Source organism: Ursus maritimus, unplaced genomic scaffold, assembly GCF_017311325.1.
Source record: "Ursus maritimus isolate PB19 unplaced genomic scaffold, ASM1731132v1 scaffold_24, whole genome shotgun sequence".
NCBI classification, from domain to species: domain Eukaryota; kingdom Metazoa; phylum Chordata; class Mammalia; order Carnivora; family Ursidae; genus Ursus; species Ursus maritimus.
The window spans coordinates 23,999,248-24,020,186 of NW_024424897.1; the positions used below are offsets into that span (position 1 = coordinate 23,999,248).

The 20,939-nt window shown below is 44.2% G+C and overlaps 1 protein-coding gene, 1 long non-coding RNA gene and 1 other non-coding gene across 5 annotated transcripts in view; all 3 read left to right on the forward strand.

Moving 5' to 3' along the window:
• The first annotated feature begins 11,775 nt into the window (after positions 1-11,775).
• LOC121105098 lies at positions 11,776-11,967 on the forward strand. The gene has a single exon (XR_005837530.1). It is a non-coding gene; the product is annotated as a U2 spliceosomal RNA (small nuclear RNA).
• Positions 11,968-12,799: 832 nt separating this feature from the next.
• ATP5MC1 (ATP synthase membrane subunit c locus 1) lies at positions 12,800-15,637 on the forward strand. 3 transcript variants are annotated; one of them, XM_008688250.2, is made up of 5 exons: positions 12,800-12,820; positions 13,470-13,517; positions 14,322-14,399; positions 14,889-15,067; positions 15,424-15,637. In XM_008688250.2, exons 1-5 carry the CDS (start codon positions 12,815-12,817, stop codon positions 15,536-15,538), a joined length of 426 nt encoding a protein of 141 aa, XP_008686472.1. In that variant the 5' UTR covers positions 12,800-12,814; the 3' UTR covers positions 15,539-15,637. The 3 variants fall into 3 exon arrangements, with proteins under 3 accessions (XP_008686472.1, XP_008686479.1, XP_008686488.1); XM_008688257.2 differs by having other exon boundaries at positions 12,803-12,912; XM_008688266.2 differs by lacking the exon at positions 12,800-12,820 and adding an exon at positions 12,882-12,982.
• Positions 15,638-16,927: 1,290 nt separating this feature from the next.
• The window catches only part of LOC103660610, a 6,234-nt gene continuing 2,222 nt past the window's right edge, over positions 16,928-20,939 (forward strand). The window contains exon 1 of the long non-coding RNA XR_567821.2: positions 16,928-17,842. This is a non-coding gene — a long non-coding RNA (uncharacterized LOC103660610). The remainder of the gene's footprint in view (positions 17,843-20,939) is intronic.

Below are 20,939 nucleotides of genomic sequence, written 5' to 3' on the forward strand. Positions count from 1 at the left end.
TGCAGTTAAGGGAGAGACAAAAGTTTCTCTTGAGCTCAAAGGGTCTCCGTTGTCTTCAGAATAATCTTCATGCCAAAGTGGCCATCTTGGGGTGGCCTGCCCTTGGCCCCGACATGAGCCGAGGGTGGGGCAGGTGGACGTCATACTTACTGCTTAGTCCGTAGATGACAGAGCGATGTGGAGCCATCCTGAGGTGAGATTGAGCCTGAGGTACGAGACGTTCGTAGGTTATGTACTTGGGGAATGGCCACCCCATCATGGTCCTCTGGAAACTAGCTGGCCGTGGATAATTTTAACTTTGGGAAGATGAGTTGTAGGTGTCCTTGAAATGATCGGGTCCTGCTTAGTGGGCTCATCTTGGGCTGTATTGGGAGAAAGGTGTGTGTGTGTGTGTGTGTGTGTGTGTGTGTGTGTGTGTGTTTGCACACATGTGCACACATGAACTAGACAACAAGGCCTAGAAAATATGGAGACCTTTTGACGTGTCTTCTTGGTCAGGACTCATCACTTACTCTTTTGCAGAGACAACCCTTCAATTCTTGGTATGACTCCAAGTCATATTTGAAAGGGTGTTTTTTTTTTAATGTCTAAATGCATAGATTTTAACGTCTTGATTTCTTATGTAATTGCATTGTGGTCTGCGAATGTGGTCTGTGTGATATTGATTCTTTGGTATTCGTTGAAGCTTATTTTGTGGCTCAGTAAGTGGTCAGTTTTTATAAGTGTTCCATGTGTGCTCGAGAAGAATGCATACTCTCTAATGACGGAGTGCGGAGTTCTCTGTAAATTCAATAAATGAAGGTATTTAATTGTGCCTCTCGAATCTTCTATACCCTAGTTAATTACTGGTCTGCTAGATCCGTCTATGACAAACAGAGATGTATTAAATCTCCCACCATGCTGATAATTTCTGAATTTCTCCTTATAATTCTGTCAGCGTGCACATTACATGCCTATTATTAGATGCATACAGTTTAGAATGTAGTTTCTTTGTGACTTGAACCCTTTATTAATGTATAGATGAGCCTCTTGTCTGTAGTAGTGCTTTTTGCTTTAAAGGATAGTGTGCCTGATATTAATATAGTCACCTAAGGCCAGCTCCTCTTGGCCACTTAAGAACATTGCTTCAGAAGTCCTCCCTTCTCTCCTTTATTATCAGTGTTTTGCATCTCTGATGGTTTATTCCAATCATCATAAAGTCATGCTGCTAATATTCTGTCTTAAAGAAAAATTCATTCGGTCTCACTTCCTCCACTAGCTACTGTCTTGTTTCTGTTCCCTTTCCAGCAAAATTCCTCAAAAGGATATTTATTAGTCCTCTCTCCCCATTCCCTTATTTTTCTCATTCCCTTATTTTCTCATGGTATCTCATTGCAGAGTTTTTTCAGTACTTTTTGTTCAGGATTATGTTTTTAAATAACCTGCTGTTATTTCAAAAGACACACACGAGCATTGCAGAAAATTAGAAAATGTATGGGGCGCCTGGGTGGCACAGCGGTTAAGCGTCTGCCTTTGGCTCAGGGCATGATCCTGGCGTTATGGGATCGAGCCCCACATCAGGCTCCTCCGCTATGAGCCTGCTTCTTCCTCTCCCACTCCCCCTGCTTGTGTTCCCTCTCTCGCTGGCTGTCTCTGTCCTGTCAAATAAATAAAATCTTTAAAAAAAAAAATTAGAAAATGTAGGTAAGCAAAAACAATAAAATGGAAACATCATATTCTAACCACACTGAGAGTACCAATGTTAATAATTTGGTACTCCAGTAATACCTGGATCTTGTAGACCCATATATATGTTTTCATGTATGGGTTTTTTAATCAACATGAGATCATACTGTGTATACTATTTTATAACCTTTTTTTAAATCAGTTAATCATCGCTGCCTTTCCAAATCAGAAATTTTTCATCTCAGGGCGCCTGGGTGGCTCAGTCAGTTACGTATCTGCCTTCGGCTCAGGTCATGATCTTAGGGTCCTGGGATTGAGCCCCACGTCGGGCTCCCTGCTCAGCGGGGAGACTGCTCTCCCTCTCCCTCTGCTCCCTGCTCGTGCTCTCGATCTCAAATAAATAAATAAAATCTTAAACACACACACACACACACACACACACACACCAGAAACAGAAACACCAAACCCCTTAACAGTCACTCCCACTTCCCCCTCAGCCCCTGGCAACTGGTAATATCTTTGTCTCTATAATTTGCCTATTCTGCACAAATGCCATATAAATGGAATCACACGATATGCGACTTTGCATCTGGCTCCTGTCACTAAGCATAATGTTTTCAAGGTTCCTCCGGGTTGTAAAATTTATTAGTACTTCGGTCCTTTTTATGACCAAACACTGTTCCGTGGTATGGATACGCCGCATTTTGTTTGTTCATTTGTCGGTTGATGGAACTGTGTGTTATTTCCATTTTATGGCTATTACAAGTACAGCTGCTATGAACATTTGTGTACAAGTTTTTCTAGAGACATACAGTTTCATTCCTCTTTCATTTCTGGGTGTACACCTGAAATGGAATTGCTAAGTTATATGGTAATTCTGTGTTGAACATTGGGAGAAACTGCCAAACTATTTTCCAAAGTGGCTGCACCATTTTACATCCCTACCAGTAGTGCGTGAATGTGCTGACTTCTCCATGTCTTCACCAACAATGGTTATTGTTTGTTTTTTTGAGTATAGCCATCCTCGTGGGTGGGAGGTGGTATCTCATTGCAGAGTTTTGTTTTTTTTCATTGCAGCTTTGATTTGCATTTCCCCAATAGCTAAGAACTGATCATCTTTTCATGTGCTTATTGGCCACTTGCATATACATTTTTTTAAGATTTTATTTATTCATCTGTCAGAGAGAGAGAGAGAGCACAAGCAGGGGGAGTGGCAGGCAGAGGGAGAGGCAGGCTCCCCGCTGAGCAAGGAGCCCGTGGGACTCAATCCCAGGATCCTGGGCTCATGACCTGAGCCGAAGACAGAGGCTTAACTGACTGAGCCACCAAGGTGCCCCTGGCCATTTCTGTATTTTTGAAGGGGAAATGCCGCTTCAGATCTTTTGCCTATTTTTAAATTGGGTTTGTTCTTTTGTTTTTTGTTTTTTGTTTTTTTTACTGAGTTACAAGAGTTCTTCATATATTTTAGACATAAGTCCCTTACTAAATATATGATTTGCAAAAATTTTCTTGCATCATGTGGGTTGCCCTCTCACCGTCTTGATGGTATCCTTTGAAACACAAAAGGCTTTAATGTTAATTATGTCCAATTTATCTATTTTTTTCTTTTGTCACTTGTGCTTTTGGTGTCATATCTAAGGAAATATAGCCTAATCCAAGGTCAGGAAGATTTATACCTATTTTTCTTCTAACAGTATTATAGTTTTAGCTCTTATGTTTAGGTCCGTCGCGCATTTTGAACTAGCCTTTGTACCTGGTGTGAGGTAGGGATCCAGGTTTATCCTTCTGCATGTGGATATCCAGTTTCCCCAGAACCATTTGTTGACACTAGTATTCTTTCCTCCATTGAGCTGTCTTAGAACCCTTGTTGCGGGGCGCCTGGGTGGCTCAGTCGTTAAGCGTCTGCCTTCGGCTCAGGGCGTGATCCCGGCGTTGCGGGATCGAGTCCCACATCGGGCTCCTCCGCTGGGAGCCTGCTTCTTCCTCTCCCACTCCCCTGCTGTGTTCCCTCTCTCTCTGGCTGTCTCTCTGTCACATAAATAAATAAAATCTTTAAAAAAATAAAAAAATAAAGAACCCTTGTTGCAAATGAGTTGACTATAAATGTAAGGATTTATTTCTGTACTCTTACTTCTTTTACGTTAGTCTGTCATCTCTCCTTATGCTAGCACCACACTGTCCTGAGTACTGTAGTAAGTCTTGAAATTGGAAGGTATGAGTCTTCCAACTTTGTCCTTCTTTTTCAAGACTCTTTTTGCTGTTAGGGGTGCCTTGAATTTTCATTTGAATTTTAGCATCAGCTCCTCAATTTCTTGGGTTTTTAAAAAGATTTTATTTATTTATTTGAGCGAGAGAGTGCAGAGCAAGAGAGAGAGAGAGAGCACGAGCTGGAGCAGGGGCAGAGGGAGAAGCAGGCTCCCCACTGAGCGGGGAGCCCAACTGAGGGCTCCCTCCGAGGACCTTGGGATCACGACCTGAGCCAAAGGCAGACGCTTAACCAACTGAGCCACCCAGGCGCCCCGTAGCTCCACAATTTCTGCAAAGAAGCCAGCTGGGATTTTGATAGGGATTATATTGAATCCCTATTGCAAAAATCCCCTTCTATTCCTAGTTTATTGAATGCTTTTATCATGAAAGTATGTTGCATTTTGTCAATGCTTTTTTCTGTATTTATGGAGATGGTCATGGGGTTTTTGCTCTTTATTATATTAACATGTTGTATTACATTAATTGTTTTTGTATGTTGAACCCACCTTGCATTCCTGAGATAAATCCCATTCAGTCATGGCATATAATCCTTTGTATATGTTGCTGGATTTGGTTTGCTAGTATTTTGTTGAGGGCTCTTGCATTCATATTCATAAAGGATATTTGGCCTGTAGTTTTCTTGAGATCTTATTATCTGATTTTGGTAGCAGGGTACTACAGGTTTCATAGACTGAGTTGAGAAGTGCTGCCTCCTACGCTTTTCTATTTTTTTAAGAGTTTGTAAAGGACTGATGTTAGCTCTTCATTAAGTGTTTGATAGAATTCATGGGTGAAGCCATCTGGACCTGGGCTTTTCTTTTCAGAAGTTTTTTTCTATTACTGATTCAATCTCTTTATTTGTTATATATCTGTTGAGATTTTCTATTTCTTCCTTTTTGAAGTTTTTAAAAATTATTTTTTAATCTCTACATCCAGTGTGGGACTTGAACTCATCACCTCAAGATCAAGAGTCGCATACTCTTCTGATTGAGCCAGCCAGGTGCCCTGAGATTTTCTATTTCTTCTTAAGTCAGTTTCAATGGTTTGTGTCTTCCTAGGAATTTGTCCATGTCATCTAACTTATCTAATTTGTGGGAATATAATTGTTCATAGTATTCCCTTATAATCCATTTTATTTCTATAAAGTCAGTGGTGATATTTCCTCTTTCACTCCTAATTTTAGTAATTTGAGTCTTCTGGTTTTCTTGGTTAGTCTACCTAAAGGTTTGTCAATATAGTTAATCTTGGGGACGCCTGGGTGACTCACTTCGTTAAGCATCTGCCTTTGGCTCGGGTCATGATCCCAGGATCCTGGGATTGAGTCCCACATTGGGCTCCTTGCTCAGCAGGGAGCCTGTTTCTCCCTCTGCTTGTGCCCCCCTCTCTCTCTTACAGATAAATAAATAAAATCTTTAAAAAAATAAAATAAATATATAGTTAATTTTGTCAAAGAATCAACTTTTAGTTTTGTTGATTTTCTCTACCATCTATTTTCTATTTCATTTCATTTCTTTTCTTTTTTTTTTTAAAGATTTTATTTATTTATTAGACAGAGATAGAGACAGCCAGCGAGAGAGGGAACACAAGCAGGGAGAGTGGGAGAGGAAGAAGCAGGCTCATAGCTGAAGAGCCTGATGTGGGGCTCAATCCCATAACGCCGGGATCACACCCTGAGCCGAAGGCAGGCGCTTAACTGCTGTGCCACCCAGGCGCCCCTATTTCATTTATTTTCATGTTATCTTTATTATTTCCTCTCTTCTGCTTGCTCTGGGTTTAGTTTTCTCCTCTTTTTCTCGTTTCTTAAGGTGGAAGAGTGGGTTATTGATTTGAGATCATCCCTCTTTTTTTTTTTTTAATATTTTATTTATTTATTTGACAGAGATAGAGACAGCCAGCGAGAGAGGGAACACAAGCAGGGGGAGTGGGAGAGGAAGAAGCAGGCTACCAGCGGAGGAGCCTGATGCGGGGCTCGATCCCGGAACGCCGGGATCACGCCCTGAGCCGAAGGCAGACACTTAACGACTGTGCCACCCAGGCGCCCCCATCCCTCTTTTTTAATACAGGTGTTAACAGCTATAAATTTACCCTAAGCACAGCTTTATCTGCATCCTATAAAGCTTGGTACATGTGTTTTCATTTTCATTTAGCTTAAAGTATTTTCTAATTTCCCTCATGGTTCTTCTTTGACCCATTGGTTATCTAGGACCATGTTATTTAATTTCCACACACTTGTGAATTTTTTCTTTTGTGTCAAATAGATATTTCTAGTATGTCATTTTAATTCTCTTGTTTCTTTTACTGAGTTATTTTTTTGAGTTATTACTTAATGGCTGCTGTAGGGATTTCAATTAGCAGCTTAACTTAAAACAATCTACTTCAGATTAATACTAACTTAATTTCAACAGTATACAAAAACTTTAGTCCAATATAGCTTAATTCCCCCACTCTCCTTTGTACTATTATTATACAGATTATGTCTTTAGATATTATAAACCCCATTAACACAGCTTTATAATTATCTCTTTATGTAATTGTCTTTTAAATCAGATATTAGAGAAAAAAGTTACAAACAAAAACACATTATATTGTCTTTTATATTTACCTGTGTGTTTACATTTGCTAGTACTCTCTATTTTCTTTTTTTTTTTTTAAAGATTTTATTTATTCATTCGACAGAGATAGAGACAGCCAGTGAGAGAGGGAACACAAGCATGGGGAGTGGGAGAGGAAGAAGCAGGCTCATAGCGGAGGAGCCTGATGTGGGGCTCGATCCCATAACGCCAGGATCACGCCCTGAGCCGAAGGCAGACGCTTAACCGCTGTGCCACCCAGGCGCCCCACTAGTACTCTCTATTTTCTTCATGTGGATTTGAGTTACTGTCTAGTGTCCTATTGTTTCAGCCTGAAGGACTCCTTTTAATATCTCTTGTAGCTCAGTTCTGCTAGTGATTAATTTCTACTATAGTTTTTGAAGGATAGTTTTGCTAGATATAGAATTCTTGGCTAACAGTCCTTTTCTTTCAGCACTTGAATATGTCATCCCACTGTCTTCTGGCCTCCATAGTTTTTGGTGAGAAATTAGCTGTAAATCTTACTGAGGATCTCTTGCCCTGTGATGAGTTGCTTTTTCTCTTGCTGCTTTCAAGATTCTCTCTTTGTCTAGGTCTTCTCGCAGTTTGGCTATGATGTGTTTAGATGTGATGCACTCTTTCTTTCATGATCTCACCCAGTCTCAAAATGTTAAATGCCAACTATTAACTGATGACTCCCAGATCTATATTTCAAATCCAGACTTCTCCAGGACCCCAGACTCACATATTCAAAAGCCTACTTATCATCCTCACTTGAATGTCTAACAGTTACCTCAAACTTCATATGGCGAGATTGAAATCCTAATCCCACTTTCGAAAAACAAAAACAAAAACACAACGTGCTCTAATCACAGTCAAGACTCATCCCATTTGATGGCAGATCCATCATCCCCGCTGTTTAGGCTAGAAACCACAGAGTCTTTAATTTCTTTCATTCTCTCATCTTCATCACCCATGAATAGCTACTCATTGCCTCCACCTTTATTTATTTATTTTTTTTAGATTTTATTTATTTATTTGTCAGAGAGAGAGCACAAGCAGGGGGAGCAGCAGGCAGAGAGAGAAGCAGGTTCCCCATTGAGCAGGGAGCCTGACACGGGCCTCAATCCCAAGACCCTAGGATCATGACCCAAGCCAAAGGCAGACGCTTAACCAAGTGAGCCACCCAGGAACCCTGTAAACTTATCCAATTTTAAATAATAACAAATGTGGGGTGCCTGAGTGACTCAGTTGGTTAAGCGTCTGCCTTCAGCTCAGGTCATGATCCCAGCGTCCTGGGATGGAGCCCTGCATCAGGCTCCCTGCTCAGTGGGGAGCCTGCTTCTCCCTTTCCCTCTGCTGCTCCCCCTGCTTGTGCTCTCTCACTCTCTCTGTCAAATAAATAAATAAAATCTTTAAAAATAAATAAATAAAATCTTTAAAAATAAATAAATAAATAATAACAAATGCATCAGTAACACTATGTGCCAAGCATCATTCTATACTAATTCATTTCATTTTCATAACAGCCCTGTATCAGGCAATGGAGGCACAGAGAAGCTAATCAACTTACCCAAGGTCACCTGAATAGTAAGTAGAGCACTTGGACTAGAATCCAGGCAGTGGGACTTTAGAACCTATACCTTTACTGCCTCTTTTATAGTTGAATTTTCATCTGAAAAATTGTGTTGTCTGAAATTCTTGCTATTTGCTGTGTTTGCTCATCTTTGCTCATTGTGGATTATTTCTGTTATTGTGGGACTGCTGCATGGGTCGAGAGGAGGAGATTCACACTGTTTCAGCACAAGGGCATCCCTTGTCCAGAACCACTTTTTTTTTCTTTAAGATTGTATTCATTTATTTGACAGAGAGAGTGAGAGAGCACAAGCAGGGGGAGCTGCAGAGGGAGAGGAAGAAGCAGGCATCCCGCTAAGCAGGCAGCCTGATGTGGGGCTTGATCTCAGGACCCTGAAATCATGACCTGAGCCAAGGCAGCCACTTAACCGACTAAGCTACCCAGGCGCCCGCAGAACCACTTTTAATGCCAATTCCTTATCTTGACATTCCTGGACAACAGGGTATAGATTTCTCTCTTTAATGTGGCTTTATTTATTTATTTAAATAATCCCAATGCCCAACATGGGGCTTAAACTCTCAACCCCAAGGTTAAGAGTTACATGCTGTACCAACTGAGCCAGCCAGGTGCCCAACAGGGTATAGATTTGAATTCAAAATCAACATAAAATATAATCCTATAGTTACAAATTCTTAGGAAAGTTGTGTGTGTGTGTGTATGTGTGTGTGTGTGTGTGTGTGTGTTTCATTCAGAGCCAGGAATAGGTGATAAGCTTCCTTGTTACCTCCCTGTGGATGGAATTTTTTTTTGAAGTCCACCCTTCAAAGGGTATAGCCTTTTGAGGATCTTAGCTTTATTTGGAAATTTCAATTCCAACTCCCTTTCTCACACAGGCCCCAAACCCTTCCATCCTCCTGGAGGATTAAAACTCAAGCCACTTAATTCCTGTGACTGACACTCCTTTCTCTATCGCACCATATTCCCAGCCGTGGTTGCTTCAGTTTGATATTACATGTTACTGCTCTGGTTTTATGTTCTTTCTTTGTTTCAGGTCCCTAAGGACTTTCCTTATTTTCTTTTGAGCCCAGCTATGCATTTAAAAGCTAGCATTTATCACCATGAGTCATTTCTCCCCATCCCCCCTCCCCCAAAAAAGTCCTTCCTTTTATATTTGTTACTATTGTTGTTCCAGAATATATCATCACCAGCTGGGTCATTTAGTAGAGGAGGTGTTTTTTCGGACTGTGGAAAATTGGTAATTTAATATAATAGAGAACATATTTTATTTTAGTTGTCAAAAACAAGGCCATGCATTTAAAAATGTATTTGTTATATTTTATCTTTAGGTAGCATCTTTAGGTGCTGCGGCAGGAGGACTTTCAGAATATTTAATTTAGCCATATTGCTGGAAATGGAAGTGTAGCAGTCACAGGACAGCCGTGTGCTGGCCATGGCTGACTGGTCTAAGATTGGACGCACCAACTCTCCTGTGTTTTTATACATGGTTTTCACTCTGCCTGGAATAGCCTCATCCTTTCTCACCCTCTCCCCTGACATATCTAGCTAACTTATATTTATCCTTAAAACTCAGCCCAGAATTTTTTTTTTCCCCAAAAAGGCCTTCCTTGGTTCTCTCCAGATGAAGTTAGTCTGTCCCTTCTTTGTATTTTGTAGATAGTTTTCTTGTGGTGCCCAGTAAGATGATTAGTTTTAATGATTTGTTTGCATAATTATTTTCCTGCTAGTTTTGAGCTGGTTTGGGGTAGAAACTGGTGTTATTCATCTGTGCTCAGAAATGTTTGTTGAGGGGCGCCTGAGTGGCTCAGTCGTTAAGTGTCTGCCTTCCCCTCAGGGCGTGATTCCAGAGTCCTGGGATCCAGCCCCCATCGGGCTCCTCCGCTGGGAGCCTGCTTCTTCCTCTCCCACTCCCCCTGCTTGTGTTCCCTCTCTCACTGGCTGTCTCTCTCTCTGTCAAATAAATAAATAAAATATTTAAAAAAGAAAGAAAGAAAGAAAGAAAGAAAGAAAGAAAGAAAGAAAGAAAGAAAGAAAGAAAAAGAAAAAGAAAGAAAGAAATGTTTGTTGAACTGAATTCCTAGTGAGGAACTGGGCTTGAAGGAAGAAAGACATCTTGCAATAAAACCCTAGGTGGGAAAGGAGGGTTTTGAAGAATCAGAAATGCCTTTGGAAAGAGAGCCCTCCTGGCTTATTAGCCACAAGCTTGCTCTTTGCCACCTTCCTCAATAGCATTTCTGCCTACACAGCAATCCTCTGAGATCCCACAGTTTTTCAGCCTCCTCCAAGAGAGCTTGTCTCACCCCAAGATGCTGGGTCCAGATTTGAGGTTTCCCAACTACCTTTTACTTCACACCCACTCCTGATTTACTAGTACTTTTCATTTCAATAATTAAAAGACCACCTCCACATATACTCTCTCATTTCCTCCTTATAACAATCCTGTTGAAAAAGGAATATTTCCCTTTTATCGATGAAGACTGAGTCTTAAAGAGATTAAGAGCCTTGCCCCAAATCACACAGTAGTAAGTGGCAGTGCCAGGAGTTGAAACCTGCTAGTTTGACTCCAAAATTCACATTGAATGGCCTGAATTCCAGTAGGTCACAGGATAAACTTGACAACTTTGAGTGTATGCTAGGAGTAGAGCTATATGACAAATCTGTATGTGAAAAAAAATTAATACACATAGACAAAGAGATAATCCATGTGAAAATATAACTTTTCTTTTTTTTCTTTTTTCTTTTTTTTAAGATTTTATTTTTTTATTTGACAGAGAGAGAGACAGCATAAACAGGGGGAGCAGCAGGCAGAGGGAGAGGGAGAAGCAAACTCCCCGCTGAGCAAGGAGCCTGATGTGGGGCTCGATCCCAGCACCCTGGGATCATGACCCGTGCTAAAGGCAGACGCTTAACCAACGGAGCCACCCAGGCGTCATGAAAATATAACTTTTCTTAAGAGTAGGAACAGAAAGAGAATATTCACCAACCACTAGCCTATGCCTTGCATGTATTTTATTTTATATTTCTATAAGGCAAGTAGTATTAACCCTGTTTTACATGTTCCTGGCGTTAGGAGGCCCAAGAACCTCCTTAGCCGTTAGGTTAAGAGCTTCTGCTTTGGACCCAGACACACTTGGGTTCCAATACTGACTTTACCTCTTAGCCGAATATGTCAAACTGGAGAAAGATGTTCTGTGAAATGTGGTAATCTGTCAAATGGGGATAATAATACCTACTTAAAGTGTTGTTCTAAGGATTAAATCATGGACGAGTTGAAGGAACTTAACACAATGCTTGCCATAGGATGAGGCCTCAACCAATGGTAGTTTATAACACTAAAGCCAAGAGAGATTTGGTAATCTCAGAGATATGCATATCTAGTTATATGGTAGAGCCATGATAGGAACTCGGGGAAGTCTATGTTATCTCAAAACTCCACACTCCATTATATCATGCTGGCAGGATAGCCTACATCTCCATCTTAAAAATATTTTTCAAGAGTCCAGAGGTCTAACCTTCCAGATTAGTATAATTTTTCATCTTTTTCTATTATTATAGACTCATAAAAATATAAATCAACCTTACTACACTATCCAGAATTAACTATTAATATTTTGTTTTATTCCTGTAAAGATTTCCTAACTCATCTGTTCACCGGCAATACTATAGGATAGTGCCTGGCTCACACTAAGAAGAATTCTGATCGCTTTTAGGCCTTCTAGCTAAGATCAAGGGTAGTATCTGTTCTTATCAGTTTAATATCTGATACGTCCTCTATCCGAGGACAAGATATTAAATGGATTTTTGGAGCAGGGAGTTGGACTAGGAGCTTGCCCCGTCCACTCCACTCATCGACCTGGTAATTGCAGTACTTGCAGGAGAGGTGCACCCCCTTGGGGGAATAAAGGTTGCCCAAAAGAAAGGGGGGAAAGGAAGAGAAAAGAGGAAAAAAAAAAAAAAAGAATTCTGCTCTTTCGATAAATGCCAAATGACACGCTTAAATTTCTATTTTTTTGATTAGCGAAGTTAAACATTCTTTCCTTTAATTTCTATTTATTCTTTAGCGGACTGCCTGTTCCTATCCTTCGCTCGTTTTTCTCAGGAGTATTAAGTGTTTTATCCTTAGAATTTGTTTTTCACAATACAAAAAAAAAAAATACTTAAAAAAAAAAAAAGAGTCTGGCTGGTAATCCAGGGCTGCTGAACTGGCTGAAGCCCACAAAGCCGTGCTCGCCCACTAGTTAACTTTCAAGGCCAGCGGGCGGCCTTTATTCTCCAAGGCGGAAGGAAGGCTTCCACGAATCACGAGGGCGCGAATTGCTGCAAAGGCGTTGGCTCTCCCGGCCTCGGGAGGAACGTCTCGCGGGATCTCAGCCGTCCTTGGAGCCTCCGACCCGACTACAAATCCCGACATACAACGTGCCAGAAGGCCTACGCGCCCGAATGAAGGCGCAGGTCCAAGGTCATGTGTCTGTCTGCGTAAGACGTCCGGTCATCTCTCCCACGCCTTTTTCTACAGCTTCCACCTTGGCCGCCATTTTGTGCTGGAGGTTCTGGAACCTCTGAGCCCCGCCGACTCTATGGTTGAGCATTTCAGGGATCGACCAATCGGAAGCCAGATTTCGGAGGAAAACCCCGCCTTCACCCGCATGGAGGCGGGAACTGCCACGAAGCTCCTGTGGAGAGAGAGGAAGAAGCTGCGGAAAGCCAATAAGAAAGGAGGACTTGAGGACGTCAGCCAATGAGGGTGCGGGGGAATTGCGGCCAATGAGAGTGGGGGGACCCCGGGACACGTGGGTGGGGGAGCTGAGCGCTGAGACCTAGAGCTAAAGCCGGGAGGTGAGTCAGTCACCTTGAGCGGGGCAAGAACTGTGGTCGGAGTAGGGACGGCGGGGCAGTGGGAGTGCAGGTGACTCGGGGCGGAAGCCAGCGTTCGTCAGGGGTGTGGGCTGGGCTGTGTGGAGGGGCATTTGTCCCCAGGGCCGGGAGAAGCGATGGGTGCCTATATCCTTAACAATTAATGTTAATTACCAACGGTAGTGCGCGATTAACTGTCCCCATTGAGGCGGGTCGAGGACAGCTGTGTAAAATGGGCAGGACTCTGCCCGGCACCGACCCAGTATCTACCTCCAAAAGTCGTCCCTGGAGACCATCCTCTTTAGCAACATTTCCTTCCTGGGGTTTGGGCCTCCTTCCTCTACTGAAGATCTCCGTGACCTTCCTTTGCAGACCCTTTCGCGCTGTCCCTCTGACCTCTAATGCCCTCCTCAGCTGGGGCACGGTGCAAGGAAGAACGTGGTCCAGGGAGGGCGGGCGGGGTGAAGGGGACGACCGAAGGTCGCTGCTCTAAGCAAACGACTAGGCTGTGAATGAATCTTTTTTCCCCCCCTCTGCAGACTGAGACAATGCAGACCACCGGGGCACTACTCATTTCTCCGGCTCTGGTAAGCTGCGGCTCCGGGGTGGTCTGTAGTGCCAGATGTGGGAGCTATCCATGTTTAATGAATGAACTGAGAGGAGCTTGGCGTCCAGACGATGTTGGCTCTTTGGGGAGGTTGTAGTGATGCAATTAACCCCTGTTTATTCAGACCTGTAAACCAAGATTTCTGGGCTTTGCAATGTGATCAGAGTCTGGATATGATCTTTACACCCAGTCTGGCATGGCCGGAGCCAGACAGCCCACTGAAGGCAGTCATTCTCAAGCTTGGCTAGAGCTCTCCAGGTGATTCCAATGTTCAGCCATGTTTGAGAACGTCTGCATTATGTTGACATGTCTCAAGAAAGCCAGGTTACAGGGGGCTGTGCTTAGATGGTTGTTGGAGGAGCCTCACCAGGCTTACTGGCCCAGTGCATTCAGGGTGTGTAACAGTGAGTACACTCTAACCAAATATGATTTCCCCCTTCTGATTCTTTGGGTGATCTGGGAACAAACCTGTCCTGTACCTGGTTTGATGTTAGTGTGGGTTCTGCCATTCTGGGATACTGATAAGGGCTGTGCCCGTAGAAATGAACTTTGATACCTGGGTTTAAATGGGAAAGTCACCACTGCTAACTACACCTGGGTCTTGGACAGCTGTCTCTGGTGCAGGCCTGTCTGGTAGGAACAGGAATGCATTAATTGACCTTGAAACACATGGGGCTTTTTTCTGTTTATAATCTTGTTATTTTTGACAGAAGTTCAGCATTGCATCTAGGTTTTCCTGTTTCCCTTTCTTGATTTGGAGGAATGTGTCTTTCTGATTTGACAGATCCGCTGTTGTACCAGGGATCTAATCAGGCCTGTGTCTGCCTCCCTCTTGAGTAGGCCAGAGATCCCAGCTAAACAGGTAAAGGAACGTGGGCCCTCCTGTAAATTTCCGCAGGGACGCCTGGCTGGCTGAGTCGGTAGACCGTGCGACTCTCGATCACGGAGTTGTAAGCTCGAGCTCCACTTCGGGTGTAGAGATTACTTAAAAATCTTAAATATTAGTTAATGAATTTCCCTAGGGAAGGGTTCTTCAAGATAGTGGCCTGTAGGCCAAAGAGGGAGGACAGTTAGAGAATCTGTGGTGCTTTAATAGCTCTAAGTATCCCAAGGTGAACGTTGTAGGTGAAAAGTGCAAAAGCGAGGTTTCCCTAACCCACAAAATTTCCCTGGCTCTGTCTGAAATTGGGCCCGAGGACTAATTCCCAGCATGCTCTGCAGTCTGAGCAGCTGTACCTGCCTGGCAATTTGCCAACAGTTTCAGAGCCCAGGTGGGTCGGGTGAGAGGGGATGGGAGTCAGCCACCTGTCCTTATGCCTCACTACCTCTCCTTCCCTACTTGCCTCTCTAGCCATCCTGCAGCAGCTCCCCGCTCCAGGTGGCCCGACGGGAGTTCCAGACCAGTGTTGTCTCCCGGGACATTGACACAGCAGCCAAGTTTATTGGCGCTGGGGCTGCCACAGTTGGTGTGGCTGGTTCAGGGGCTGGCATTGGAACAGTGTTTGGCAGCTTGATCATTGGCTATGCCAGGTAAGTTTGGGGGTGGCCTAGAGCATCTCCCACCATAAATTCCACCCCCTTTGGGAGAAGCCTCAGCAGGAGCTCCCACTAGCTTGGGACTGATTTCATCGACCTCTAGTTTTCTCCAGTGATCTCTGGATCATTATTTAAATGTTTCCAACCTGACTCACTTAAACTTAACCGTGTTGGTATTCTGCTTACCTGTCCAAATCGCTAGGATATATGTAGGTTAGGCCCTCTCCCAGTTTCAGCACCCACTGCCCCCGCCGCCCCTCCCCAATTGACCTAACCTACCCATGTCCTCCACCACCCATGCCCTCACCCCTTCCTGTCCCCCGGCTGGCATCGGTCTCTGTCCCTGGCAGGAACCCATCTCTCAAGCAGCAGCTCTTCTCCTATGCCATTCTGGGCTTTGCCCTGTCCGAGGCCATGGGGCTCTTCTGTTTGATGGTCGCCTTCCTCATCCTCTTCGCCATGTGAGGTTCCGTGAGGGTCACCTACCTGTCCCTGCTGCTTCGACTTCAGGCCATGCCTGGTGCTGGAGTATGCTAAGCTTTACCATTAAACACAACGTTTCTCTAAACTCATATGCCTGCGCCTCTGTCCTTTGCCCCTGCGGAGGGCCTTGGTGGAAAGGTGGGACAAGGGAAGTGGGAATGGGCCAGCCATGGGTTGAGAAGCAACACCGGGGCTGAGAAGCAGCACCGCCATGACCTGAGAACATGGAAGGTTCCCTTTATTTCCCAGAGGGAGCAGGGATTTGTCCAAGTAATGATAATTGGTGCTTTTTTTTCCCTTTGAATTTAATATAATAACATGCCATTTTTGAGGGGCTTAATTTGCACCAAGCTCTGTTTTACATTTGTTATTTCAACAACCTTATGACCTAGGAGTACAATGGTTTGTACCTGTTTTGCAAATGAGGAGACCCAGGCTTAGGGCAGCAAAATAACTTGTCCCACATCACAGAGCTGGGAAGTGGAAGAATCGGAGATTCCACCGCAGGCCAGCTTAACCCGTTAATTGCTGTGCTGTCCCATCTGTTTTCGCGATGGCTCCACGAGTAAGGTGGCACAAACAGGGAAACAGTCCCAAACAAGTGCTGTAGCCAGTTGGAAATGGAGGCGGGCCTCCATCTGCCTGCATTTAGCCCCACTTGTAAGTTTCATTTTCATTCTTAGATGAAAGAATGAAAGACACTTTCCTAGAGTGTCTAAATGTTCTAGAATAAAGCAGATGAGGTACAGTTCCTGTTCTTAGAGAATTTACAATCTTAGCCTTGCTGGGGATAAAAAGGGTGAGTTTGTTTTGGTTGAACCAACTAGCGAATTGCTTAGAGAGCCTTGCCCAGCATCTTCCTCGCGGTCCTGTTCTGTGCCCCGCAGGCTTCCCCAGCTTGGCTCACGTGCAACTGATAACCCAGGGAAGAGGGGGCTAGGCTGATAACATCCCCAGCCGCTGCTTCTCTCAGCCCTGGCACGAGCAAACCATGACAGCGAACACAGAGGGGCTGGTTAACACGATCTGTCTCAAAAGGACTAAGAGTGGGACCCGTTTTGTGAAAACCTTACACCTCAACTTCAAAACTTCTGTGAAATAGTGAAACCAAGAGTATTTCTATCCAGCTGAAGGGCAGCTAGCAAAGAGGGTTAAAACACCAAAAATGTGCTGGGGCGCCTGGGTGGCACAGCGGTTGGGCGTCTGCCTTCGGCTCAGGGCGTGATCCCGGCGTTATGGGATCGAGCCCCACATCAGGCTCTTCCACTATGGGCCTGCTTCTTCCTCTCCCACTCCCCCTGCTTGTATTCCCTCTCTCGCTGGCTGTCTCTATCTCTGTCGAATAAATAAATAAAAAATCTTTAAAAAAAAAAAACACCAAAAATGTGAGTTAATAAGAGTGGACTGAATTTACGTGCAACGTAAGGGCAGTCCACAAGTATTTAGGTGCTGTGCATCCTCCTGGAAGTCTTGGGGAAGGCAAAGAAATCTAAGATCCTGCCCTTAAGGAGTTTGGGGTGTTAAGAAAGTGGGAACCTTGAACAGTGTCCCACATCGAATATGTGGGCATAAAAACTATGTGCTGTGGATAAGGAAAAGCAAGGAATCCAGTGTGGTAATAACCTCAGCTAACATTTGAGCGCTTGTGGGTCAGGCACAATGCTAAGCATTCTCTGTGAATAGCTTCCAACATCCCTATGAAATAGGTCATTTTATAGTCGAGGAAATAGAGGCCCAGAGAGGTGAGGCAACCTCGGAAGGTCACACAGCTGATTAGTAAAACTGGAATTCAAACTCCAGAACCGTGTTCTTACCACTGTGCTGACTCACCTAAGCTTCACACAAGTTCCCTGACGTGCCCAATAGCACACAGCAGGCCAACGATTCCAGTCCCAAGTCCATCTGACATTCATTCAACAATCATGGTCTCGTACCACAGGGTTTTTCAACCTCGGCACATCTGGGACCAGATAATCCATTGTGGTAGGTTGTCCTGTGCCTCGTATGGCCTCAGGCAGTATCCCTGGCCTCTACACGCTGGATGTGGGTAGCCACCTCCAAACCCCCGAGTTGTGACAACCAATTGCCAAACACCACATGTCTCCTGGCTGGGGGCAAAATCACTCCCAATTCAGAACTACTGGTCTACCATAATCTGCTGCTTGTCTACCCTAAGGCATGCTCCCCAGGCTGTCCACAGCAAGCCAGCGGTAGAACCTGAAGCCGAGCCCGGGAATCTGAAGATCAAAGAAAGAACGGAAAACTCAAGTTGAACTGGCAGCTGAGGTATCCCCAAGGGAGCAATGGATTAACCAGTAATGTTAAAAACGGAACGTAGTAACCTTTTGGGACGTCAGGCTGGCATCCTTGCCAGGTCACTACCCTCTAATGGTAAATCAAGGAGCAGCCCCCAGGGAAGGTGATTGTCTTTACTTCTGTGAAGCTCCAGGAACTTAGTTTTTGCCAAGGGGCTGGCAAGAATTTCCCTTGACCGTGAGCTCCAAACAGGCTTGGAATTGCTGGACTTACAAATCCAAATCAGCAAGGTTGGGAATGTAGTGGGGCCTAGGGAACCCTAGAGAGTCAGGGGAGACTGCTGCCCCACCCCCAACAAGGCTGGTTAGTCCATTACCATTGAGATTCTTGAGGGTCTGTGGTCTAGGGTGGACCCAATTTGCTTAGTGCAAAATACTTATGAGTAGATACAGAGATACACGTTCTTGGGAGAGGACCCGTTGTTTTCATTATACTCTCAGAGGTAGTAACCAAAAACAATTAGTAACCACTCCTTAAGAGTTCAGCATGGTAGCAAAGAGCATAGTCAGAGGGGAATGCAAACGCCATCCCTGCCACTTCTTAACCGGGTAATTCTCTCCCCTGAGACTCGAATTCCTCATCTCTAAAATGGGATTAAAAACAATTCACAGGGGGCGCCTGGGTGGCTCAGCCGTTAAGCGTCTGCCTTCGGCTCAGGGCGTGATCCTGGCGTTATGGGATCGAGCCCCACATCAGGCTCCTCCGCTGGGAGCCTGTTTCTCCACTCCCCCTGCTTGTGTTCCCTCTCTCTGGCTCTCCCTCTCTCTGTCAAATAAATAAATAAAATCTTTAAAAAAAAAACAAAAACAATTCACAGGAGTTGAGGGGTGCCTGGGTGGCTCAGCCGTTAAGCGTCTGCCTTCGGCTCAGGGCGTGATCCCAGCGTTCTGGGATTGAGCCCCACATCAGGCTTCTCCGCTAGGAGCCTGCTTCTTCCTCTCCCACTCCCCCTGCTTGTGTTCCCTCTCTCGCTGGCTGTCTCTGTCAAATAAATAAAATAAAATCTTTAAAAAAAAAAAAAAAACAATTCACAGGGGTTGGGACAACAAAATGAGACTATAGGTAAATACATCAAATAATGATAATACATATAATACAGGCATTGCAGTATTAATGAGATACATGTAACATCAGAATGTATTCAGAGAGATGTAATAACACATGTATTACTAAATTTTTCAAGGGGGCACCTGGCTGGCTCAGTGGGAAGAGCATACAACTTGATCTCGGGGTTGTTTGAGCCCCACTTTGGGTGTGGAGATTACTTTAAAGAAATTCAATCTTTCTTTAAAATTTCTTTAATATAGCTATTATTATTATTATTATTAGCTATTATTATTGTAATCAGAAGCCGCAAAACCCCAGTCCAAGTTCTGATTTTTCCTTTTAGTCCAGGATTTATGACCTGGATGGGAACTCTTCATCTACCCCTGAGCATTGAGCCCAGGACAAAAGGCTAGGCCTTGTAGGGGAAGGACTACTCCTGAGGGACACAGAACTTTGGGAAAGGGGAGAAAGATCGTCACAATTTCTCTTCTTAGAGTTGAGGCACAGCAGTGACCTGGACTCTATGATGCTTGCTGGCCTCTGTCCTTGGGGGAGGACACTTGCCTAGTTGCCATGAGCAAGGTGCTACCAAACTTCGTTGCACTACGAGATGGCTCAATGCAGGGCAGTCCAATGCTGTGGAGGAGAAAGAGGCTAGGATCCAAATTCCTGTAGGGAGACCGCTTAGTTGTGTCATCCACCCCCAGAGGACATGGGAGAGGCTGCAGAAGGCACACTCTTGCCCTCTAGCCAAGCTGCCAGAAAAGCAGCCAGGTGTTGCCTTTGAAAAGTCAGTAAACACTGGACTAAGTAATGCCAGCTTCTGACACTCTGCTGCTAGCCTTTCCTTGGCCCTTCCTCTTTTCCGGCTTAGAGGCTTCCTGGAGTTCCCTTGGAAGGTGGTGAGCTGATCCTTTAAGCAGCTGCCATGCTCTACAGCCCTTTGGGCCTTGTCTTGCAGATTCCTTATGCAAGCCTGGCTCAGCCCTTTGGAAAGAAAAACAGGCATATCGGAGAAGGAGGAGGAGCTGAAATTCTAGAGATCCATGGCCAGGGGAAGGGCAGCTGGCTACCATGTCCTCATTTCTGCTCTGTTCACCATGTCTGCAGCACTCCCTGAATGTCAGTTCCTAGAGGTCCAAGATGGGTGCTCCATGTTTTCTGCCCTAGAGTGTGTCGCACGGAGTAGCTAGACAGATGAGTAACCAAACCAGTAAAACAAAAAGTAGTATGTGCTACAATAAACTCGAGGATGGAGTAATTTTAAATGGCTAATTAATAGTAATAATAATAATACACCTGGAGGTGCTACAGCTTGACAGAAAAAGTAGTATTTCGGCCTGCACTGGCGATGAGTAGGAATAATAAGAGTTAATAATTATTGAACATTTACTCTGACCAGGTATTGTGAGCATTCATTATCACATTATCACTTTCTTGTTTTTTTTAAGATTCATTTATTTACTTTAGAGACAGAGAGTGCATGGGGGGTGCAGAGGGAGAGAGAGAGAGAGAATGCTGAAGCAGACTTCCTGCTGAGTGTGGAGCCTGACGTGGGGCTCGATCCCAGGACCTCAAGATCAAGACCTGAGCCAAAATCAAGAGCTGGCCACTTAACCGACTGAGCCACCCAGGTGCCCCACATTAGCTCTTCTTTCTAGCTACTATCATTTTACCAGTATTACTGATGAGGAATAGAGGCTCAGAGGTTCAATAACTAGGATTTCCCCTGGTAAAGTAGAGGGAAAGAGAATTCCCGGTAGAGAAAGTATGAGCAAAGGCCTGGAGGAGAGACAGTACATGGACAAGTGGGATTAGACAGTGCTTGCCACTCTACAAAACACTTGTAGAATTGTCACCCTTAATCCTCAGAAAAACCCTAAGAGGTAAGAATTAGCACTGTTCTGTGGATGCAGAAATAGGCTCAAAGAGGCTATTGGTAGAGTGGTACAGATCAAAAGCTGGAACCTCTTTCTTCTGGATCCAAAGTAAGCGTTTTCTTTTCTTTTTTTTTTTTTTT